The following is a 25,685-nucleotide window of genomic DNA, read 5'->3' on the forward strand; positions in this document are numbered from 1 at the left end:
TCCCTGTTTGCCTCCTCTCCCCTCCCTCCTGAGGCCCCCTCCTTCCCCTCACAAGAGAGCCACCCTGAAGTCCATCTGGCCCACCCGCTGCTGCATCGATGTGCCACACACCCACCCTCCTCCTGATTCAGCGTGATGTCACTTCCAGGTTCGCGCAGGTGCAGCATGACCCAGAAGTGGCAGCAGCAGCAGGGGACCAGCGGTGGCGGGCTGAAAAGGTCCCCTCAGATCCCAGCAGCAGTGGGGGCCCTTCAGGACTCGGGGCTCCCTTGCATTGCGGGTTCTGCTGGGACCTTACTTACGCCATTGGTGACCAGCATCCAGTGGCTTAACTAAGGCCCCCACAGACAGGGCCGGAACTAGGGGTTGGCAGAGTAGGCACGTGCCTAGGGCGCAAAGCTGGGGGGGCGCCAGGCACGTACCTGCTCTGTCGCCTACCCCATGTCCGGTCCTCTCATGCCCCGTCTTCTTGCACGCGATTGATACTTCTGCGCATGTGCGCACGCTGATTTCCATTTCTGCGTCAACTTGCGCATGCGTGCTGGAGTCAACTTGCGCATGCGCACATTCAGCCGGCGCAGCGTCGGCCCAGGTTGCCTAGGGCGCATGCCCAGTGTGGCCCGGCTCTGCCCACAGACCCCGCAATGCTCTGGCCCAGGCCCGGACTGGCAATCTGTGGGTTCTGGCAAATGCCAGAGGGGCTGCTATAAGGTGCCATAGAAAGTCAGTATTTAGTGGGCTGTTTGGGCCTCTGTGTGGGCTGATTTGGGCCTCTGTGTACCTGAAATGCCAGGGCCTATTTTAATTCTCAGTCCAGCCCTGCAGTCTGGCCCCAGGGTTGCCACCTTTTCTGGAAAAAAAATACCGGCCTTCCTATATATTTATATTTTTTCCCCTATTAATAACATTGAGAACTGTAGCTGCCGGTAAATTTGTAATATCCTTAAAAAGACCCCTTGGCCTGCCCCCAATCCCCTGTAAAAACTTAGCTTTTTTGACTTTTGTGCCTGTCTTGAAATGTCGGCACAGTGGACACGCCCCTTTTACAGAATGGCACCGCCCCTTTTGATGTCACACCCGCCCCTTTTTGTTCCCGCCCCCCAACAGGCTAGTAAAACATTTCGGAAAAGGTGGCAACCCTAATTGATGGTGATGTATGTAACTCCATATGTTCTATGTATATAATTCATGTCATTTAGTTGTATAATCACATTTATTTTACAGTGCTACGCAATATGTTGGCGCTATATAAATACATGTTAATAATAATAACCCTATCTGGCCCTGGTTTCTATGTAGGATGCTGCTGGTTTGTGCCTACTCCCTGCTGGACTCCAGGAAGTTCGTGTTTGAACATATAAAAAAAAAAATGTATTCAAACTTTCATAACAAGGCAAATTTTGTAAAACGGACATGGTAATTATGGGGTGTGGCCACAAAAATGGGCGTTGCCAAAATTATTTCACAGCGCTATGTGCACCAAATCTTTTTATCCCTCATTCTGTTTCCAAAGTGTTGGGAGGTATGCTGGCTACATGTGCTTCATTAGTTATCCGAGGGGCCGGGGCCGCCAAACTCTAGTTACGCCACTGTCTGCCAGCATCTCCCGTGCAAAATCATTAGGGGATTGTTAGTTTTGCCTTCATGATCTACTTGCACCGCCAGGTGTCGCCATCGTTTCCAGTCACGTGGGTCCTATTTCCAACACAAATCACCTCGTGCAGCGCAAGATCGTTCCGCAAGGTGTCAGTATAGAGCTAAATCCTCCCGCTGACACACTGTCTGGTACGGAAGCCCGAAGTGGATAGAAGACTAAAAAGCGTTACGGATGGTGCAGCTGATCAGGGCAGGGAAAGGATTCGCTAGGAATAGAGAGTTCACAGGAATCGTCTGCATAACTGCACACGGAAGGGAAGCCACTGAGCGAATACAGAGAGGAGAAGTGTATGTGTAGCAGCAACACTGCACAAATGACTTCATATTCCTATGCACATTCATTGCACTCCCAGATGCAGCACATGCTGAGCTGAGGCGCACAATCCTGTGGGAGTAGTCGGGGGCGTGTGGGATGAGCACATATAGGGGCTGCTGCTACAGTTTGGTTTTAGGACAGTGACATATATGTGGGCACAGGCTTCACTGGTTATCTCTCTGTCATTCTCCTGTCTCTGTCTGACACCCCCACATATTGCAGGGAGGACAATGGGGTGTAGCTGACTATAAACATCCTCTGAGTGTCAGCTCTTCAGGGAAACTCACTGAGAAACATGGAGCTCTGGCTGAAGCTGTCATTGTTCCCAGCACTAAGGGCAGTGTTGATTTAACATGCTGCCTATATACATTTTGCATGGATTCTTGCACTTAAATGAGGGTGTTAATCTCATGTATAAATGGCCTGGGGCAGCGTAAATATGCTTCAGGTCAAAATGAAGTAGTGACATGACAGGTGGCTCCATGTGGGACTGTACAAGCAAGAGAAACACATTTGTTGATTGAAAGAGAGAAGAACCCCTGCGGCTGCTGTAAGCGCTGTACCTGATAGGAGCCACCGTATCAGCACTTTCTGGAATGTTCAAGAGGTGTTTAAGTCCTTTACAAAAGGCATATGCCAAAGGCAACACCGTTCTGTTGGCATTGGGGAAAGTCACATATAAAAAGGTGGTACAAGGAAGAATTCAACAAATTCTCCAGTGGGAAATCAACCATTTCAAGTTGTAGCCTATCCCTTGCAGCCCTACCACCTCCCTGCTCGTCTCTGCAGATCTCTATAAACACTGCACACATTTACCTGCTATTTCTAGCCTATCCCACAGCCTGGGTATATTCACACTACTTATTTCGGTGGTAGTCCTACTCCCAGTCCAAAAACCTTTTCAGTGCCTCGCTGCTGTGTGCGGCTCTAGTATATGGCTTTCATGATGATGAAAAAGAAGAAATTCAAGTTTCGAGTGGATTTTGAACTGGATAATCTCTCATCTGTTCCATTTGTCAATGGGATTCTATTCTGTAAAATCCGACTTCTGGATGGGGGCAGCTTCAGTGTGGAGTCCTCCAGGTAAGGCAGCATTAAATTAAATTAAAGCTTAGATCTAGATACATCTTTAAAGGCATCTATATTTACTAAAAAAAGGTCATTTTTATAAAGTTTACTTTTTCCTATGTGTGTGGATGCATTAATTCTGAGCAATTTTCAGTTGATTTCTATTTATTTTGTATTTTTTTGGATTATTATTTTATATGACTTGTAAATATTAACTGAATATGCTCTTTTTTTCAGGAGCACTGAACAGAGTGACTTTGAGCCGTCAGCTTTCCCCCCCCCCCTATTTTTAGGGTTCATTTTTCTTTCCATGCTCTCCTTGTCTATTTTGATTTCAAAACAGTTACTTGGTTGCTATGGTACATAAACCATAGTAACCACATAACTATTTGAATTTAAAGCACAGGGAGCTACAGTCAGAACTTTAAATAATTAAAAAAATAAACTAAATTGGAGACCTATGGCAAATTGCCTGGGAATTCTACTGTTTGCACCACAGTGAAAGTTAATTTTAAGATGACCAGCACCTTTAATAATAGGCCAGAAACAGTGTCCCTCGTGTTCTATGGTTGCACAGTTATTATTATTGGTTGTATGCCAGGCCATGGCCGGTGAGAAAAACTAAACCAAAGTTATTCCTGCACATTTCTCAGCTGCCTAAAGTTGAATTGTAACACAGTGATGCGAATATTTCTGTCCCTGGTGAGGCTGAAGTAGGACATTCTTCTTGGAGCAATCCTTTCCTACTGCACTATAGATATTCCACCGCAAACCTACATATTACAGATTTTGCAATTTACTTCAACAATCCCTAAACAATCAGAAATGAGGCTTATTTATAACTTATTATGTCTCGTGACAACTTTTGTTTTTCCCCTGAACTTAAAGGGGAACTATTGCGAAAATGTAATACAAGCTTCAGCATACTGAAATAAGAAACTTTCTAAATACAATCAGTTAAAAAAGATGTACGGTTTCTGAAATAATCAAGTTTATCTTCACTATTCCTCTCTCAGCATCTGTTTCTCTTCATTCTCTCTTCATGCAGGAGTTGGGTGTCGGATATTCATTGACAGTTAGATCCAATATGTCTTATAGGGGGCTCCTTTTGCCTAGAAGATGCAGTACAGCTCACTGAAACTGAACAGAAATCATGTCTCTCTACATGCAGAATTTGTGCAAAAGGCAGTTATTTTGTTTGTACTGGAATAAGTTATTTGAGTGAGCTCTAATACATCTGATAGGAAAGGAAGCCCCCCTATAAAATATTTTGGATCTAACTGTCAATGAATATCTGACACCCAACTGCTGCATGAAGACAGAATGAAGAGAAACAGATGCTGAGAGAGGGATAGTGAACATAAACTTTGATTATTTTAGAAACAATACTGAACTTTAAATTGATAATATTTAGAAAGTTTCTTGTTTCAGTTCAGTGAAGCTTATATTAAATTTTCATTTTCTCAATAGCTCCCCTTTAAAGATTGAGAACTGGTTCCACTGAATTGAGCACAAGAAGCTGCACAGATCTGTGTGGTCTCTGGTAGTTTATTCTCCATGTAGGCTGGCTTCTGTTTTTTTGGAGTCAGAACCTTTTATGTAAGGTCTATTATTTGCTGTGTGTTCATCTGAACTGGATATTTTATTCAGCACAGGGGAATGTAGGAGATAATGCACTCCTGTATTTCCTTGTACTCACTGTGGTGCAGGCAGAACGCAACTTAATGTAATTCATCTGTGTTTGGCACTAACATGCGCCATAGCGAGTACAAACTAATAGGATATACAGGGCTGCATTAACTCCTGCATTCCCTTTGTGGTGGAACATGCGAAACCTGCGCCGCAGGAAAATGTACAAGCAAACACTCAAGTGAAAGGGCAGGACTCCACAGACGATTCCGCCGTGATCCGACGCGCCGCGATCCGATGCACCGGAAATAAGGTAAGTAATGCTATTGTCAGATTGTGTCGCAGCGTTGATGCGACATGACTGTTGGATGCAGACGCTTCTGCATCCGACAGTCGTGTCGCATTGCATCAACAATGAGTCACGATCCGACAATATCATTACTTACCTTATTTCCGTCGCATCCGACGTGACGCCTTTGGTTTTGCGCACTCATTTCATTCCATCCATTTTCACATTTGCCAGTTTATTAAATACCAATCATTTTCAAACTCGTTTTGCTTTCTCTTCCTTAGACAGCCCACCAGATATGTCGTTGTATGATGTGCCACATAGAATCTAGAGTTTAGGTGGATCTAGGTTGTCTTTTATTGTATGTAGTCATGGTCCATTTCAAATGCACTGGATGCAGTTTTGATCAGCTCTCTAGCAATCCCATCATATAAAGTATATGGAAACCTTAATTTAAAAAAAAACAATGTAAAATTGATCAGGGTTATTTTGTATACTATACTTTATTTTTTTCTATTTAAAATCTATTAAGCTGTTAATTGACTGATAATATAATGAATTTTATAACAGCAGTGCCACCTGTTGGTCAGGTCCTGTAACTATACGGTCAGGGGGATGGGCAGAAGATATGCCCAATTTAGAGAATTTAGAGAAAGAAATGGGAAACTGTTCAGCAGGGAGAACTTTTACAAACGACATTATATTATATAGTATATATCATAATTTTGACTCTCTATGGAATTTTGGAAAACTGTTTTGAAAAACAGAGACTGCCATAGTAGATACAGATATTGTCATCCCATGACGTGTATTTTTATTAAGGAATAGGTATTTAAAGTATCTATCACTGCCTACTTAAAGTGTGATCGTTTCAGAAGGGATTCCAATTCTTCTACTGGCTCATTAGGAAAAAAATTTATGTATGTAGTTCCCATCTGAACACTTGAAAAAACGTAACTATCACAAAATTATTTATCATTTATTTATATTCTGACTTCTCTCTGTACCTTTATATGAAAAACAGCTAGATACTGAAGAGTTAAATTGGTTCATGAAAATGCTCTTATTTTTTTTAGGAATGGGGAAGTTATGAGTCAATGCCATTGTGTCTGTTAATGTCAGACATCAGTTGGTTACTAAGGGCCTGACATGACTAATGCTACAAACCATAGTCAATGACAAAAAATCGGCCATTTTTTGCAATCCACAAACTGCCACAGTAAAAGGGCTAATGCCAATCTCAATCCATTTGAGTAGATTCTACATTGATGAAGTTCTGGAAAATCTATTATCCTAAAGGTAAATAGCTGGAGAAATATGATTATTTGCACAGAGCTGTTTGTCGGAGATATATTTGTATATGTGCAGATGTCAGACTGGGAAGGCAAATGGTGTTGCAGGGGAGGCCAGTAATAGAGACGTAAAAGCACTGGGCTATACGTGGAGTGATTGGGCATACACGAGCTGTACATTTACTTGTATAGTATATATGGGAGTACATAAGAAAGCCTCCTGCATCAAATAAAAGACGATATCTACCAACCAGTGGCCATGTCCACATCAAGGGAGATGAGTCTGCGCTGTCTTCTGGGATTAAGATTTGCAATTCAGTTGTTTTTAGTGCTTCAGCAGTCACATAACTAGATGTGCACAAGATAAAGGGGCATGAAGGGGTTTACATCCATACACTTAATCATATGGCATGCACACAAAAGGATTCGGTTGGGGATTCGGCCGAATCCTTGTGCCTGGCCGAACCGAATCCTAATCTGCATATGTAAATTAGGGGTGGGTAGGGAAATCAGGTGACTTTTTGTCACAAAAGAAGATTTTTTTTCCCTTTCCTGACCCTAATTTGCATACACAAATTAGGATTCGGTTCGGTATTCGGCCGAATCTTTCACCAAGGATTTGGGGATTTGGCCGAATCCCAAATAGTGGATTCAGTGCATCCCTACAAAATATATTTTTTTTTTACTACCTGGGGACAGAAAGAAGATTGGAGACGGGATTGTTTTCATGTTATTTGTAAGAAGTAGTTTAGAGGCAAAGAAGAATAATTAATATTTCTTAAAGTATTGTTTTAAGGCACTCTCCTCGTGTAATAACAGGGACAACATTTGCTGAGGTGCAGTAACACATAATAATCAATAAGATTAGACAGGTGACCAGTAAATGCTACATGCTGATTTCTTGGTATAGGTGATTAGAACTGTAGCAGACTTTGGGCCTTTTAATACTTGACTATCTTTAACTTGTTTAGCCTTACTTCATGGGACTGGAATAATTGTAGCAAACATGAGCTAATTGCTGGTAATGAGCACCAGCTGAATGAGTCAGACACTGCCACAAAAATCCACTTCTTAGGGTAGGGCTACATGGACGTTTTCGGCGCGATCCGACGCAATGCGACAAAACGCATGCGACAGAAATAAGGTAAGAGATAGAAATGTTGGATGAAGTTGCAGCTTTGATCCAACGCGACACGACTGTCGGATGCAGACGCAGAGTGCAGCGTCTGCATCCGACAGTCGTGTCGCCTATGGGATATCCTAAAAATAATTTATTTTTTAACTTACTGGCCATACACAGAGAGATCCTCTTGTTTGTCTATGTCCCCAAATAAGCGGATCTCTCCCCGATATGCCCACCTTGAGGTGGGCAATATTGGATTGACCCTAGGGCCCAACGATTGGATCATAATGCAGCATACGGTCAGATTGCGGGACCACATCAAGGAACAGATGTCCGCGATCAGACTGGATTTTCAGCCCTGTACGTTTGACATTTGATATCGATCGGGGAAGCCCGTCGGAGAGCCCCATACACAGACAATAACCTGCCGACACGGTCTGTCTGCAGTTTTCATTGGTCTGTGTATGGCCATCTTAAGTCTGTATATAAACAAGGACCAATGTAGTGATTCAGTTCACTCCACTTTCAACTTCAGCTTCTCAGTAACACCGAGAGTCGCCCTGCATATTGTACAATAAAGAATGCATGATGTATGATTCCACACCCATACTGAATTAGCTCTCTTTGCATATTAATCTCCTTTGCAGAGAAGTTGTTCAAGCCAATAGCGTTCACTGGCGGAAACAGTTTACGTTTATGTGCAAGATGAGCGCCAGTGCAAACTCAGGGATACTGGATCCATGTACATGCAGGGTGTCTGTGCGCAAGGTAAGGGCCGGTCACTCACTGACTGGAGCAAATAGTGACACAATTATCTGTCTCTAATAATCATAAATATAATTGTGAATTCTAAGCAATGCCTTTTTTTCTTCTAGGAGCTGAAAGGTGGTAAAGCCTACGCAAAGGTAATGTTTATCAGGTGCAGATTTACTCTCATAACCCTTCTAACTGCCCTCCCCAAATATTTTCACATGAAATACTTGGATACTTTTAGAAGCATGGTAATGAAACAGAGATGCAGATTGTTGTTTAAGGTCGCAGTGTTGGACACCAGTGTTCATCCTTTAAGCTGATTTTTTAAAATGTGAGGTCTCTTTCCATTGTAATCATATATTTTTTGTTTATCTCGTCCGTCCACACAGTTAGGTTTCGCAGATTTGAATCTGGCGGAATATGCTGGATCTGGTAATACTGTTCGCCGGTGCCTTTTGGAAGGTTATGACACCAAAAACACACGGCAGGACAATTCTATCCTAAAGGTGAGCAAACTTGTTCTGCCTTAAAGATATATTAAAGCTGCCAGTGATTAATTTACATACAGTCGTCAGAATTACCTATTTTAATGGTTTTTATTTTGAACTGGACTTTACATCATGCTCTCTGAGCTAATAATGCTTATGAAAACCCAGTTAAAGCGGACCTGTCACCCAGACAAAAAAATCTGTATACTAAGTCCTTTTCAAATTAAACATGAAATCCAATTTCTAGATTTTATTAAAGCATTCATAGCTGTTGTAAGCTCATTTAAAAATCTCAGCTGTCAATCAAGATTGTCTGACACTCCTCTATGCCCTGGGCATAGAGGCGGGGCAGACAATTACTTTCACTTTCCATTCAGCACTTCCTACATGTCACTGCTCTCCTCATATTCCCTTGTTCTCTTCACCGTTTAATTGTGTAACCAGGGCATGGGGATTAACATCAGGTCCCCCATTCTGGTGCACAAACAAGATTCTGAGATGATACAAGGCTTGTCTTAAAGGAGAAGGAAACCCCCTAGGCGCAAAAATCCCTCCCCCCTCCCCTGTGTTGCTCCCTCCTCCCCCCTGGCCTACCTGTCCCCCCGGGCATATGCCCCTAACTTGTTACTCACCTCTCTGCGCAGGTCCTGTCCACGGAGCTCACAGGCGCCATCTTCTCCCAATCGGTCTTCTTCCTGCTTCGACCGGCGTTCTTGGCGCATGCGCAGTAGGATCCGTATCCGGTAACTGCTCCTACTGCGCATGCGCCAAAAATGCCAGTCAAAGCAGGAAGAAGACCGCTCAGGAGAAGATGGCGCCTGTGAACTCCATGGACAGGTCCTGCTTAGAGAGGTGAGTAACAAGTTAGGGACATTTGCCCGGCGGGACAGGTAGGCCAGGGGGGAGGGGGGGCAACACAGGGGAGGGGGAGGGTTGTAGCGCCCAGGGAATCTCCTTGTCCTTTAATAATAGTGTGTACAATTATTAGATGACAGGGTAGAGAGACATATGCAAATTTGGGCCCCATGGAATGTGTTTCTGCAACCTTGAGCAAAACAATGCGTTTAATGTATGTTATACTACATGGAGTTGTACTGATGTGAACTAATTGCAATGTTCTGTACTGGATAAGATATTTACGTTATTCTCTGTCAATGTATCTACTTTTGAAAAATAAAAGAGATTAAAAAAAAAATAATAATAGTGTGTACAAAATGGCTGCTGCCTGCTTGCTATAATTTTGAAATCCCAGACTGAAGGAAACCAGATTCAAATAATTTTATATAGTGTAATTAAAGTTCATTTTGCTTGACTAATGTGATAAAATAGGATTTTGAATATTTTTTTTGGGTGACAGGTCCCCTTTAAGGGCAATGGCACACTGTCGGTTAAGTGCTTGGCAGGTGACTGTCAGGACATTTCTCTTTCACTGGATTTGATCGTAAGGTGCCTGGAATTGATGGTGCACCAGCAGTTACAGGCAAATACCATTCCAGATAGTGGGGGAGTGATTTTTATTGTCTTTTCCCACAGACCTACAGGCTTTCATATGTCTGGGAAGAGAAATGCCTGGAATCATGAAGTAGACCCTATAGATTAAGCGACAGCAAATGTAAAAGGTTTCCGAAACATTTAAAAAAAAGAATATGCAATAGGCAACACAGGCAACTTTCCCAAGTTATTCTCTGACAACACTTGCTCATGGGAAAATGCTTAGCTCACAGTGTGCACTGCTAGCCATGTGCCAGTACTGCAACCTCTTATGGTCACTAATAAATTAGGTATACCACAATTAGTGGGAAGTCTATTGAACTGCATAGTGATATTGTGAGGCCCAGTTCACAGCTGCACTGTTGATCAGAAATCTAGTATGTTTAAATAGGGAATTACATTTACCCATAGCCTATAATTCCCTATAATTAAGGGGGAAATATCATGAAAATTAGCATTTAGAATAAGCTTCAGCATACTGAAATAAGAAGTTTTCTAAATATAATGAAATAAAAATTTGTTTCTGAAATAATCACGTTTATCTTCACTATTAATTCAATTGTTTGTCGGGTGGTCCCTCACTCCAAAGGCATCAAGGCTCTATCAAACAGAGTCAGTGGCACCGTCCAAGCCACGCAATGTCCAAGGTATAAGCAAAGTTCACTCTGGAGAGCCAAATTAGATTCAGTGTACTTTATTCAAACACAACATGTTCCGGACAGACATGTCCTTCATCAGGTGCTAAAGCACCTGATGAAGGACATGTCTGTCCGAAACATGTTGTGTTTGAATAAAGTACACTGAATCTAATTTGGCTCTCCAGAGTGAACTTTGCTTTTATCTTCACTATTCCTCTCTCAGCATCTGTTTCTCTTCATTCTGCCTTCATGCAGGAGTTGGGTGTCAGATATTCATTGCCAGTTAGATCCAGTATATCTTATAGGGGAGACTACTTTTGCCTAGATAGAAGATGTATTAGAGCTCATTCTATTAAAATCACTAGAAATCCTGTCTCTCTACATGCAGGATTTGTGCAAAAGATTACATTTGTTTGTACTGGAATCAGTTATTTGAGTGAGCTCTAAGACATCTTCTAGGCAAAAGGAGTTCCCCTTTAAGATATATTGGATCTAACTGTCAATGAATATCTGACACCCAACTGCTGCATGAAGACAGAATGAAGAGAAACAGATGCTAAGAGAGAAAAAGTAAATATAAACAGAATATTTAATTGATTGTATTTAGAAAGTTGTATTTAGAAAGTTTCTTATTTCAGTACGATGAAGCTTATATTAAATTTTGATTTTCGCGATAGATCCCCTTTAAGATACTTAGATTCCAGCTCTTCCTTTGCTGTCTATGCATTCTCTTACCTGAAGGTGAGGTGAAGAGCAAGCCTAATAATTCCAGGACCTTTTAGGTAGTACAGGACACATCTGAGACAATGGTGCCTGGCCAAATAAAAAAATGAATGTTTGCAGATATTTATAATCTTTTGGTTTGACTTTACACTGCAGAGCATTTAATTGCTGAGCTCTGCAGCCTGAGTGTGACACTGCTGGTGAAAGCATTAACTCATTATCTGCAAGGCACACATTTGCACAATTAGGGGATTTTACAGCATTACGTGAAGAATGATCACAATCTTTTTAGGAAGAGCACTAGTAAATTATTCAGTCTGTTTTTCCACACTAATGCTTTTAAGACTGTGGGATATGAATACATTATAAATTCACTGTAAATCTTGTATTCATTTCTCTTCTGTTCCATCAATTTCTGACACTGCTTGGCTTGGAACCCAATGTTCTTTCAGGCTGACCGCGTTCTGTTGGAGGCAGCTTTCTGCTTGTAAAAGTGATGCAATGAATCCCAAGTTTTATTCACTGGTTGGCATTTCAGTCACTATAAAAACAGCCCATTATTAAAGTAAATGGGAGACTGGCACTTCCAGCTTTGTTACAAAATGTTGACTTGAACTTGGGAAAAACTCCAGGGTGCATTTGCCAAATCCTTCAAAAAAGTTGTGGCAAAGGCTATTGTCACACCCTGGGTTTTCTCCATTGGGCAATACAGGCCTTTCTACTTGAAAGAAAAGCCACAACTTTTAAAATAAGTATGGGATGGGATCAGGCCCGGACTGGCAATTTGTTGGTTCTGGCAAATGCCACAGGGGCTGCTATAAGGTGCCATAGAAAGTCAGTATTTAGTGGGCTGATTGGGCCTCTGTGTACCTGAAATGCCAGGGCCTATTTTAATTCTAAGTCCAGATTTGTATGGGATCCCTTATCCAGAAATCCGTTATCCAGAAACCTAATTACAGGATGGCCATCTCCCATAGAGTGCATTAAAACTAATTCTAATTCTGAAACATTTTTTTTTTTTTCTGTAATAATAGATGTATTTGATTCTGGATAACCTATCCTATACATGTACTAAATAAAAAAAATTCAAATTAATTTAGCAGAATTGGAGAATTACAAACGATCACCTGTATTTTCAGACATATTTTAAGATGCAGATTAGAACACGAGCAGGGCACATCGTATATTTACAATATTCCCATTGACAGCCCACCCTGAGAGCCAGCAGACTAGAGCCTCTGTCCACTCTACTGTAAACAGGTAGATAAACCTACTGTAAACAGGTAGAAAAACCTACTGTAAATAGGCAGAGAAACCTTCTGTAAACAGGTAGAGAAACCTACTGTAAACAGGTAGAAAAACCTACTGTAAATAGGCAGAGAAACCTACTGTAAATAGGTGGAGAAACCTACTGTAAACAGGTAGAAAAACCTACTGTAAATAGGTGGAGAAACCTACTGTAAAAAGGTAGAAAGACCTACTGTTAATAGGTGGAGAAACTTACTGTAATTAGGTGGCGAGACCTACTGTAAATAGGTAGAGAAACCTACTGTAAATAGGTGGCGAGACCTACTGTAAATAGGTAGAGAACCCTACACCATTTCTAATTGCAAAGCAGTCACACAAGTGCACAGAGACTGCATTAAACATAAATTTCAACCAATATGGAGAGTCTGAAAATTGTATTGCATGATCACCAGTTGTTTTTATTAATATAGCTTGGTAATTATATATATTTTTTTCTTTAAAGTTTTTCTTTATTGATTTTAAATTGAGAATAGAAGAAGTAAAGAGAGCTTATATATCAGAGAAAGAAAGAAGATGGGCTTTCCAAACATAGAGGTATAGCAAATCCAAACCAGTTTAGTTCAGCACAAAGTTGCCCCTATTACAGGGCTGCCGTGTGTTTGAGGGTCAGCTAGTGATCCCATATTTTTTTCAACTTTAGCTGGAAACCACCTTGCCATGTAGCTAAGTTTTTGCCTTTGAAGCATGTCTTCTATCTCATTAATGCAGAAGCCTAGAGTAGGGGGCTCTATTGCCTTTCAAGTCGGGAGGAGGTAATTATTTGTTTTATAAAGGCTCTCAAGTTATGTAATATTTTATTATTATTATATACACTATACTTTTTTACCTTGTTGTTATCCAAGTTTTAAATAAAAGTTATAGAATTGTAGTTTCTTTTTTAAAGGACCAGTAATGAAGTAGTGAAAAATAAATATAATTAGCATCAACATTAGCCGTCACTCACACTATAAAAAAACAAAGTGTCTGGGTGCAGTCATAAAATGTAGAATAAATATATTTAGATGTATTTATATCTATAGGTCTGTAGAGAGCCATGAATGCTATTTGGACCCAGATTATCTTTTTGTGTATGCTTCACTATTCTTCAGCTTCATTTTGAGTGGCTGCGCCTGTAGCTCTGTGGCTGCATATTGTAGTAGTTCTTCTGATGCCAAACATGCAGATTTTACCAGTTATATCAGAACATTATATTTAAAGGCATAGAGAACCCTTTCAACTTTGGGGGGTGTTACTGGTCCTTTACGTAAATAATGGATTCAGTGCCTGCCTAGCATTTTGTCTATCTGAAAAGTTGGAGCTTGCTCATAATGATCCCATCTTTGTAGAACTGTGATCTTGGTGTCTCTCTCTATATAACTGGCAATTTATCTGTCTCTGTAGGTTGGGATCAGCATGCAGCTCATGTCTGGGGACCCCTGCTTTAAAACGTGAGTCATTTAATGACCGAAGAATATAAAAGGAATAACATGTTAAAATTTTTTCTAGGAGTACACTTTAATATATAAAATGTGCTGTTTATAGAACAATAATCTTAAAATGTAATTTTGTTTTACTGTATTTTTACGGTGATTTTCATCTTACAATATTAAGTGTTCAGAATACAAACAAGTAATAAAAAAAAGGAGGGACATTACAGACAGCACATAACTCCCAGGGATTCCAGTTTCACTGGGATAGTCCAGAATCAATTACCCCCAAAGGCAAAGGGACTTAACACCAGAGCTGGCAGGGTTATGATGGTTCGCTGCATGTTGGTGTGTAGCTGGGCATGGCTGGCTTGAATCAGAGGCGTAACCTAAATCTGTACTATATTAAAATTCTTACTGGCCTTACATCAAGTTATTAAGGATACACATTGCATGTATAAGACTTTTTAAACCCAGAAGTACTTTGTAGAGTATGAAACCCTATGTGTGCCAGTCCATTTGGCCACAGAATGTGCCCTGCCTTTTTCAGTGTTACCAGAAATGCTTCACAGGCACAGTCATTGCTTAAAGGGGTTGTTCACCTTCCAAACACCTTGTTTCAGTTCAGTTGTTTTCAGATTGTATACCAGAAATAAAGACTTTTTTTCAATTGCTTTTTGATTTTAGGGATTCTGTAAGAATCCCTTAACTTAATTGGAAGCCTTTACATCAACTTTAAGTTTAATGTTGGTGTCTCTAGTGTCTCATTCTGGCAGCTCAGTGATCCAGGAGTCCTTCGCGGAACCAATTTGTTAAACCCAACCCGCATTCTTACCCACTTGGACCCTCTACCCGACCCAACCTGCAAGTACCTTATCCGCAACCCGATCTGCGACCCACTAACCATCAAGAATCAAGTGCTGTCGTAAACCGGAAGTGACATCATGGGAAGTAAATCGGAAGTAGGCGTGATCAGAAAAAAGGAGTAAAAATTGCTACTGAGAAGACCCGCAAACCCGCAGACCCGCGTCTATACCCGCACCTGAGACTTCTACCCGCAACCCACAGGTTACCCGCTTTTTTGCGGGTAACCCTCGGGTACACGACCCGTGGCAGGACTCTTAACAGGAGCATCTGAACTGTTACAATTTGCTGCATTTAGTTGATACTATTAGTTGATACATTTCTCAGCAGTATCTGTGGAATATTAGCAACTATTGTATTAATTCTAACTGCTGCCTTTAATGACATTTATGGATTCTGCTCAGCAGGGACAAAAATAAGAAATGTATCAACTAAATGAATCAATTTTGAACAGTTAAAGAGTCAGCGACCCCCCCCCCTCCCAGAGCTGTGGGCCGGAATTTTTCCGGACTACATGGTGGAGGGCTGATAATGGAAGCCAGTGTTAACAATTATTTTAGTTTAAACTATGCCCATTAAAAAAGTCATATTAAGACATACCCTTAAATCTTTATGCCTCCTCCACCCCTGTGGATAACACAGCAACCCCCAGCACATAGTTAAACACCTTAGGGGCCCCTAACATTAGTTCCCAAATGTTAACAACCACCAAACGGCTAATGTCCCACAGGCAGAGTATGGCACACACAGAGGGTATTGGGAAGGCATTGTTTTAAACAAGTATTATAGTCTGATTAATCTGTGACTACAGCGCACCTTCAACTGGTACATCAATAGCAATTCCTGGAGATTCAGACTCTCTGCAAAAAGACAGGAAAGGCTGCGAGACTGGGAAACTACATTTGGGAGTTGCAGGTATTGTGTCTATACTAATATATGGTATTTTATTTTGAGGCCATGTCATTTTTTACCTGCATGTAAATCTGTGAAAGTGCTGTAACATTTGTGTTTGTCTTTAGACCTTTCATCTAAAAACGCATCAGTCCCAGATGAACTGGGAGCATGTGGACATTCCAGCCAACAGTCCAGGGCTTCAGGTATAATATTCTGTAATATTTTATTTCCTGTTTGGTGAGCTTTCCTGGGACACTTCTCCTTGATGACATCTGGGTCTTACCATAAGGGATAGTGCTGTAGGAAAACATGTCCAGAACCTAAATGCAACTTAGGTGGAGGACTATAAAGGCAGGTAAACAGTTGGTTAAAGAATTGGTTTATGATAAGATTAATTTGTAAAATATGTACTTTAGAGCTTTCATCTGTCTCTTCAACCACTCCTACCTGTGTTCCAGTCCAAAGGAACAGTTGTTCTTCTAAGACTGTTACATTGGGCCTCAAGTCCCTTCTCAAATCACATCACTGATAACTTTGAAAAAGGTTCTTTGCGTCTGTATCATGGCAAATAATGCAGTGTCGCCAACATTGTTCACAGCCTCCATCATGACCTGCATCACTTCCAGTTGCTTGCTTGGATCTCCATGACAGAGATCAGAAGCATAACAAGTACTATTTGATTGTGTTTTATATAGCAAATCACAGAGTAAATGGATAGAATAGATCTATTTACAGACAAATATTTCATCAGAATAGATTCATAACAATAAAAGACAGGGGGATGGACCTATGCTCAAGAGCTATGTCTGTGTGTAAATGGGATTTTGGGTGCACTTAAAAGGCTAATACAGTATATTTTTGTACATTTTATAAGAGAATTATTATCGAATTGTTTCACTGGTTCTCATTACTCCTTTAATGTAGGATACAGCACCAGTCACTCACGATCTTCCAGTTTGTCTGAGCTGAGCCACAGGAGGAACATGTCTGTTGGTAGTGCATCTACTGGAACCGATAGTATCCCAGAACCCAGTGATGAAGATAATACCAAGGCTGCAAGGTTCAGCCCAGAAATCTCAGAAGAGGGGTTGTCTCCTGAAAAACTCAGCAGGTCAGCAGAGTGGAATTCAAATGTTTCTGTGTTTGGACTTTTGAGGGAGGTTTGGAGTTAGCAGTTAAAAATACAGATAATGGATATGCCTTACTAAGTGGAGACAGGAGGCAATACTGTATGTGGTTATGCAGTGTTACTGAGAATACACATGCAACTGTGAACAATACCTTTTTAGCACCTGGGGGTTTACCAGTCTTCAAAAGTGGCAGATTTCACGATTGTATTCCTTTTCTACAGCCCACCGGTAAAGCAGGACTCGGTTGAGTCACAGTTAAAGAGAATGGATGCAACTCGAGTGGATGCTGATGACATTGTAGAAAAAATCCTCCAAGGACATGATTTTACCTTGGACTCCAGTGCTGAAGGTAAATACAACAAAAGAGAAAGAAATGTAATTGTTTTTATCATTCTCTTACCTTTTAGTCATTATATCTAATGGCTAGTTAGCTCCTGTTTCTCTTCTCTTGTTGTGTGGAATGGCACAATAAATGCACATTTGCAAGAAACAATGTCCCGCTATCGAGCCTTTTGTCTCTACAGAACTTTTATCATTCTCTGCTCAGCTAGCCAACCCCCCTCCCCTTAGTGGGCGAGTACTAGGTTTTTGCTCACTAACAAAAAACATTAAGCATGTTGCTTACAATACAGAGGAGACAAGCTGAGCAAGAAGAGTTGATATCATTTTGGTACAGGGCAACTCATTTATGGTTATACACAAATCAATTACCAGGCACACTATGGCAAGTGTAGCGGGGGGGTCCCCTGCATATTTATTATATAAATTCATTGTAATGTTTCGTGGGCGGACCCCTTCATCATTTATGCTTATGGGCAGTATTTTCTTTTATATTATTGTTTTCCTTTGCATGATCCTGTCAGTGGAAATGACTGTAAAAAGTGAGCTTTATTTTATTTCTGTTATTACTAATTGTTTTTTTTCTGTTTGAAAAGATGGTAAATGAGAAACGTTGTCAAAAAATGCATATAGACTGATCAGGGTAATAGTTTAAAATTTGAAGAGTTTAAAGGAGAACTAACGATTAACTAAAGAAGTAGGCTAGAAATGTTGTACAGTATATTTTGGGCTTCTGTACCAGCTGAAGGCAACCACAACCATTTAGCAGTAAAGATTTGTGCCCCCAAAGATGCCCCAGTAGCTCCCCATCTTCTTTTCTGCTGATTCACTGCACATGCTCTTTGCTGCTGTCACTTACTGAGCTTAGGGACCCACTCACAATATAGTGTGCACATAGAAAACTAATGTTGTAAAATAAGGCTGATTAGTAATTAATACAGATAATTACTACATGGCAGCACAGAAACCAGTGCAACTAACACCAGAATTTAATAATCAGTCTTGTAGCATCAGCTTATATTACAGGGAAACCTAATTTTCTGCTTCATAATCTGTGACGACCCCTAAATTTAGCTTCTCAACAGCTGCTCAGAGCCCACTGAGCATGTGAGTGTCACAGACACTTTCCAAGATGGTGACCCCCTGTGACAAGTTTGAAGTCCTGGATCATTGCTGATATGGAGAAGCTGAAACTTTAGGCTGATGCAATAAGGTCATTATATAAAATATGGCATTTTTCAGGGTTTAGTTGTCCATAAGGTATGGTTTTTATGCTCTAGTTTGTTCTCACTCTCTAAATGTTTCGCTTCTGATAATGTTCATTACTTAGAGGGTTTGGGAAATATATGGGCCTGTGTTTCTAGCCAATACTGAATGCATTCTTCAGTATAAGTGGACATTTTTCTGAAATATTTGTTCCTAGCAGTATCACTACTTCTAGTGTGAGATTCTGTACAAATAATCTTATTTTCTTACTGTATCTCAAAAAATGAAACTCTGTATCAGCAGCATGTTTCCAAACAAACAAGATATTTGCCACTTAACAACCAATTCGGGCTATTTTAACTTGTTTCACCATCACCTATACAGAGTTATTCAACTTTTTCTGTAGATGCCTGGTCATACATATACTCCACATCCCAGGTTCAGGGAATATATTAGCACTTAAATTGCCATAAGAGATGTTGTAGACTTTGTAGCCAGTCTGATGGTCTCCAGACAGACCTGGCCTCCAGCATTATCAATCCATTTCAGCATTATCAATCCATTTCAGCATTATCAATCCATTTCAGCATTATCAATCCATTTCAGCATTATCAATCCATTTCAGCATTATCAATCCATTTCATTATCAATCCATTTCATTATCAATCCATTTCATTATCAATCCATTTCATTATCAATCCATTTCAGCATTATCAATCCATTTCAGCATTATCAATCCATTTCAGCATTATCAATCCATTTCAGTATCAATCCATTCCAGCATTATCAATCCATTTCAGCATTATCAATCCATTCCAGCATTATCAATCCATTCCAGCATTATCAATCCATTCCAGCATTATCAATCCATTTCAGCATTATCAATCCATTCCAGCATTATCAATCCATTCCAGCATTATCAATCCATTCCAGCATTATCAATCCATTTCAGCATTATCAATCCATTCCATTATCAATCCATTCCAATTTGCTACATTTAGTTGATACAATTAGTTGATCCATTTCTCAGCAGCATCTCTGGAATATTAGCAACTATTGTATCAATTCTAACAGCTGTCTAATGAAACACAGATTCTGCTTTGCAGGGCTACAAAAAACAAATGTATCAACTAAATGTATCAATTTAGAACAGTTAAAGAGTCAGTGACCCCCTCCTCCCAGAGCTGCTTTAGAAGGTGAAAAATGAAACTTTACACTTCGATATTAGAAAAATGGTCACAAATAGAAAATAGTGATTGCTAAAGTAAATGGTGAACTACCTGAAACCAACTGAACTGAAAAAAAAAGTGTTTGAAGGTGAACAACTCCTTTAAATTTCAAATAACGCCTCTAAATGGTTATCTGTGGCATCTTACAGCAGCCCCTGTATCAATTGCAGGCCAGACTACAGCTCCTTTTTTTTGTGGGCCTAAAAGCAAGGAGTAGAGGGCAGACTCCAGTGTTTGCACTGATTAAAGACAGTGCTGCTTTACACCAGGCCTCTCCTAACTAATGTAAATGCTGGTTAGTTCCGCTGCTCTAAGAACTGTGGATTCCCCTTAGATCAAGAAAAAATGCACTGCCCAAAGGACAATGTCATAACATAGTAAGTTACATTGAAAAAAGACACACATCATCAAGTTCAACCTTTTAACTTTTTTTAACTTCCTAACTGCCAGTTGATCCAGAGGAAGGCAAAAAAAAAAAAACCCATCTGAAGCCTCTCCAATTAGCCTCAGAGAAAAATTCCTTCCTGACTCCAAAATGGCAGTCGGACTAGATGTGGCACGTTTCCATTATTTCAATTAAGTAATGCAAAAGTACTGGGCATTGTCTTGTATCCTTTTGTGCTAAATGGGAAACTGTGGGTGCACGAGTGAGCAGTTGCCTCCTGAATGAGTCAATTCCTGGCAATTTATCTCACAATTGTTCTTTTAAAAAGTGACATGACTGCAACACCCTATGCGTGCCATTGCCCTACAAGATGACTTTAGCTGTGTGACGTGACCTGTTTCTTGTATATGGTAACAATGCTCTTTTAAATCTTGTTTAGAGGAAGGTCTGCGCTTGTTTGTAGGCCCTGGTGGAAGCACAGCGCTTGGGAGTCATCACCTTTCCAACAGGCAAGTGGTAAACTGTTTCATGGGCGGTTGTCTCCTTGTTAGGGCAGCTTTCAGGATAACATTTACAGGGAACACACACACACACACACACACTGAAAGGATGCTACTGTGTATATATTTTATGTACAGTATATTACTCCACCTTATAGTCTTCAGTAGAGAATGTTCCTTTTAATTATGTTTGAATATGTGAGGGTCTTACAAATTACTGACTATTCTCTTTGCTGCTGTTAAAGGAGCAGTTCATAATAAAAATAAAAACTGGGTAAATAGATAGGCTGTGCAAAATAAAACATGTTTCTAATATAGTTAGTTAGGCAAACATTTAATGTATAAAGGCTGGAGTGACTGGATGTCTAACATAATAGCCAGAACACTACTTCCTGCTTTTCAGCTCTCTTGGTTTACACTGATTGGTTACCAGGCAGTAACCAATCAGAGACTTGAGGGGGGCACATGGGTCATATCTGTTGCTTTTGAATCTGAGCTGAATGCTAAGGAACAATTGCAAATTCACTGAACAGATATGTCCCATGTGGCCCCCCTTCAAGTCGCTGACTAACTCAGAGTTAGAGAGCTGAAAAGCAGGAAGTTGTGTTCTGTTCTGTTATACATTCTATCTGTTAACCCAGTTTCTGTTTTTATACTGAACATTTCCTATAAAGCTTAAAACGTGCTACAAGATATAGTAGGTAGTTGGTTTGCATTTGGTCATTTTGCTTTGTAGAATTCCTGATCAGAAGGGCTTTACACATTATGGTCCATATTGGCCAATACAGTCCAATCAGGTCTTTTAACAAACGCTTGAAGGCCCAAATAATATTGGGGAGCCAGTGTATACAATATGTAGATGAAGACATAAACGTGCCAATACAATAATTGGCTAAAGGGAGTGGCCCAAGCTTTTAGCAATACTTTAAAAAAGTGGTAAACCTAAAACTGAACTCAACACTTTCAGGCACTTTCACTTCTGAGGGCTTTATATTCAACAATTTGTTTTCCATTTTGAAAAACAATTGTCCAGTTCCTTTGTTCCTGCATTCAATATGCACTTGGGAGTAACAAATCAGGGAAATTAATTTGTCTAATTGTTCAAAGTTCACTGGCACAGGGATCAGTATCCAAAAACAGAAGAAATGTCTGTGAGTTTCTTCTCAATCCCCCTTTTCGATCTTTGCTAAATCAGCTCCATAATGTTTCATTTTCTAAAGAAATATTATTAGTGCATTTTTTATATTCTGATTCACGTACATTCTTAGCCTTCTTGTTAAGTGTATGTGATATGAATAAGCTTTGCTTGTATATTTGCATATATTTGTACAATCAATTCTCTATGGAGGTCACATAGCACAGATTCCTTGGAATGTTGTAATACCATGTTACCCTCAATACAAAGTTTACTGGTGTATGGAAGAGACTTTCACATATTTGTGACTGTGAGTCATCCTGGACTATTGACTCACTGTCATAAAATACGTCAAAGCCAAAACTAAATAGAAATATTTGAGTTTTATTTGTGAAAGTATAATGACAATAATAATACACTGGGGGCCATTTATAAAGTTTGCGCAGCGCATATTTTTTCGCAAATGGTTGTATCGCCCACGTTTTTTCCTGAACGCTAATATATTGCACTGCTCTGCCCGGCTTTTCAGTTTTTGAGAATTCGCATTGTCAATAAAATTTCACAAATGAGACGGGTGTTTGCGCTCAATGTGTGAGGTTGTTGTGTGCGAAAATAGCGTTGACAGTAACTTAAGTTTGCAATTTGTAAAACTGAATATTTTCTCCGGCACCAAAGTTGTGGCGTGTTACAGAGCGTGCACATAAATATTCGCTTTTTGCGATTTAAAAAGCTCTTATAGACATTTACATTGGGAAAAAAATTAGCAATTCTGTTTGCACCACACTTATTCAACTTTATAAATGGAACCATGCGCAGGGCAAATATATTCACTGTGCGAACCAATCTGCCCTGCGCGAAGTTTATAAATGAGCCCCACTAAGTTTTCAACTGTGAATTCAGAAATGTTTTAGAAATAATAGGGGTCAGTTATGTTTGGGAAGGGTGTAAAGAACCGGAGCTGCATTGTTTTTGCACCCTCTCCCTGCCATGTGCACCCACAGGTGCAGGCTTTAGTAACCTGTCTTTTTCCAATGAATAAAGTGCTATATGTATTTGGCAGTGCTTTATTAAAGGAAAACTTTACCCCCAAAATGAACACTTAAGCAACAGATAGTTTATATCATATTAAGTGGCATATTAAAGAATCTTACCAAACTGGAATTTATATTTAAGTAAATGTTGCCCTTTTACATCTCTTGCCTTGAGCCACCATTTCATGATGGTCTGTGTGCTGCCTCAGAGATCACCTGACCAGAAATACTACAACTGTAACAGGAAGAAGTGTGGAAGCAAAAGACACAACTCTCTCTGTTAATTGGCTCATGTGACCTAACATGTATGGTTTGTTTGTGTGCACCGTGAATCCTACGATCCCAGGGGGCGGCCCTTATCTTTTAAAATGGAAATTTTCTATTTATGATTACCCAATGGCACATACTACTAGAAAAGTATATTATTATGAAAATGGTTTATTTACATGAAGCAGGGTTTTACATATGAGCTGTTTTATTCAATATATGTTTATATAGACCTACATTGTTCAGGGGGTATAGTTTTCCTTTAATGAAGGATAGATTGTAGTAAGGCACAAAGTCATCCCATCCCAAAGTAGTTACTATGTCAGGGAGCCATGTCTAGTTCTTGTGGAAGAATTTGACCAGTTTGTACCTTTTCGGTTTCCATTCCAGGGTTGGTGCTGGAGCATATGAACAGGTTGTGATCAAACGCTAAGGATTCTGTCTTGGAGAAACCAGTGTGTCGAGTGGAACAAATCCTTGTGAGAGTCCATCCCGCTTCATTTCACACATCACAGACTGTTCTAGTGGTACAGAATAACAGGACTTTATCCTGACTGAATACTGTGCTGCCTGCTAACGCTCCGGCCTGTATCCTCCCTGGAAGCATTCATGTTTGTGGGACTGAGAAGTAAGCAATGTTCTCTATACACGGTATCCTGGAGTGAGTTACACTATTTATACTATAGATACAACATCGGAAAGGTGAGAACACGATAACCCTCCTGTGCTGATACCCACATTGCTGGGAAATACACTCTGTACTTCTTGTTGTTTTTTGTGTGATGTGACATGCTAATAGAAGTATCAACTACACAATATAATATGATACTACTGAGATATACTACAGTTACTTCATGCCTTCTACATAGACTAAGTTGCTATAAGAATAGAACTGTGGGTGGTAAGCTCATGTAATGTATATAGGTTAAAAACCTATACAAATCCACCACATGTTCCTGTAAGCCCCCATATACAATAAGCCATGTGGAGCTCTGTTTAGGCAAGAGAAAAAGATAGCTAATAGCACAGCCTGATTACAAAAACAGAACTTATGTATAAAATAAGAGATTTTTACATTTACAAGATAGAAGCCAGTTAATACTCTTTATTTTATTTATTTATACTTGCGTGGGGATAACCTTGTATATTGAGCAGGTCTTCCTGTAACCAAAGACTTGCAACATGGAGCTTCCATCCAGCCGCACCATTGGGAACAAAGCTAAAGGGATACTAATAACGGGAGCTCTGCTGAAGTGGAGCAAATACAGCGAGAAACTTGGGGCTATAGCAAAATACAGCGAAATGTCTAGTCTACGAATGGATGAGGGAGGAAACTCAGCACCCCATACACCACCCCATAATAACCTGTGCTGCTCATTCACTTTCAGAGCAATGATCCACATGCCTTTTGGCAGTAGTTCAAAGGGCAGAGGCCAAAACACTGAAAATTGGTTGTACGGCAGTTGCTAGCATGCACAGGCGCTGACTCCGGCATTTCCAAGCGGCAGTTGCCTGACAAGTGAGGGTCCCTGTGCTTACAAACCACTGTCATACAAGTCATTGAGGGATGATTTGACTGTTTTGTCCTGTGCTCATGAAGAAGAGGACAAAACATTCTGCTTTTTTTGTCCTTAAAGGGGAAGTATCGCAAAAATGTAAATTTAATATAAGCGTCCTCTAAAAACTTTCTAAACACAATCAATTAAAAATTCTGCATTGTTTCTGAAATAACCAAGTTTATCTTCACGATTCCTCTCTCAGCATCTGTTTCTCATCATTCAGCAGTTGGGTGTCAGATATTCATTGACAGTTAGATTCAATATATCTTATAGGGGGGGCTTCCTTTCCTAGCAGATGAATTAGAGCTCACTCAAATAACTGATTCCAGTACAAAGAAAATCGAACAAAATAACGGCCTTTTGCACAAATTCTGCATGTAGAGAGACATGGTCTGTTGATTTAATAGAGTGAGCTCTGATACATCTTCTAGGCAAAATGAGCCCCCCTATAAGATACTGTATATTGGATCTAACTGTCAATGAATATCTGACACCCAACTGCTGCATGAAGGCAGAATGAAGAGAAACGGTACAGAATTTTTAATTGATTGTATTTAGAAAGTTTCATTGTGATGAAGTTTAAATTACATTTTCATTTTTGCGATAGTTCCCCTTTTATTAGATCAATGATTCTGCAACTAGTGATGATCGTGTTCCTTCAAAGGCGTAGGCATGTGGGCTTATTATGAACATAGTACACACATACTTCACAAGTGCAGTATCCTATAGTAGCTAATCAGCAACTCATTGTCCTAATGTAGGCTAAAGAAAGCCAATCTCTGACTGGTTACTGCACCAGTGACTGACTCTCTTTGGCTCAAGCAGAGTAACTGTAGCAGATACACAAGTATTAAAACTGACATATATTCTCTGCAATATTTCATACCTTGCTGTCCTTCGAGCCAGGTTATGTAGAAGTGGCTCTCATTTTCCTCTCAACCATACACAGCAGATAAGACTTGACAT

At 40.1% G+C, this 25,685-nt stretch overlaps 1 protein-coding gene across 3 annotated transcripts; it reads left to right on the forward strand.

The window, feature by feature from the left end:
- The first annotated feature begins 1,205 nt into the window (after positions 1-1,205).
- On the forward strand, positions 1,206-24,886 carry fam102b.S (family with sequence similarity 102 member B S homeolog). 3 transcript variants are annotated; one of them, XM_041561564.1, is made up of 12 exons: positions 2,934-3,055; positions 6,035-6,257; positions 8,021-8,141; positions 8,249-8,278; positions 8,516-8,632; positions 14,155-14,201; positions 15,856-15,959; positions 16,064-16,141; positions 16,863-17,049; positions 17,290-17,417; positions 20,667-20,736; positions 23,551-24,886. In XM_041561564.1, the coding sequence occupies exons 3-12, from the start codon at positions 8,070-8,072 to the stop codon at positions 23,591-23,593; spliced, it is 876 nt and encodes a 291-aa protein (XP_041417498.1). In that variant the 5' UTR covers positions 2,934-3,055; positions 6,035-6,257; positions 8,021-8,069; the 3' UTR covers positions 23,594-24,886. The 3 variants fall into 3 exon arrangements, with proteins under 3 accessions (XP_018116577.1, XP_041417498.1, XP_041417497.1); XM_018261088.2 differs by lacking the exon at positions 6,035-6,257 and having other exon boundaries at positions 1,206-3,055; XM_041561563.1 differs by lacking the exon at positions 2,934-3,055 and having other exon boundaries at positions 5,004-6,257.
- Positions 24,887-25,685: the final 799 nt, after the last annotated feature.

Source organism: Xenopus laevis, chromosome 4S (assembly GCF_017654675.1).
Source record: "Xenopus laevis strain J_2021 chromosome 4S, Xenopus_laevis_v10.1, whole genome shotgun sequence".
Taxonomy (NCBI): domain Eukaryota; kingdom Metazoa; phylum Chordata; class Amphibia; order Anura; family Pipidae; genus Xenopus; species Xenopus laevis.

Bases quoted from the DNA above. Each gene is read 5' to 3' on its own strand.
- fam102b.S (XM_018261088.2), top strand. From the start codon at position 2,907: ATGGCTTTCATGATGATGAAAAAGAAGAAATTCAAGTTTCGAGTGGAT. The intron at 8,633-14,154 runs GTGAGCAAACTT...CTGTCTCTGTAG, and splicing joins AGGACAATTCTATCCTAAAG to GTTGGGATCAGCATGCAGCT. The intron at 15,960-16,063 runs GTATTGTGTCTA...GTTTGTCTTTAG, and splicing joins ACTACATTTGGGAGTTGCAG to ACCTTTCATCTAAAAACGCA.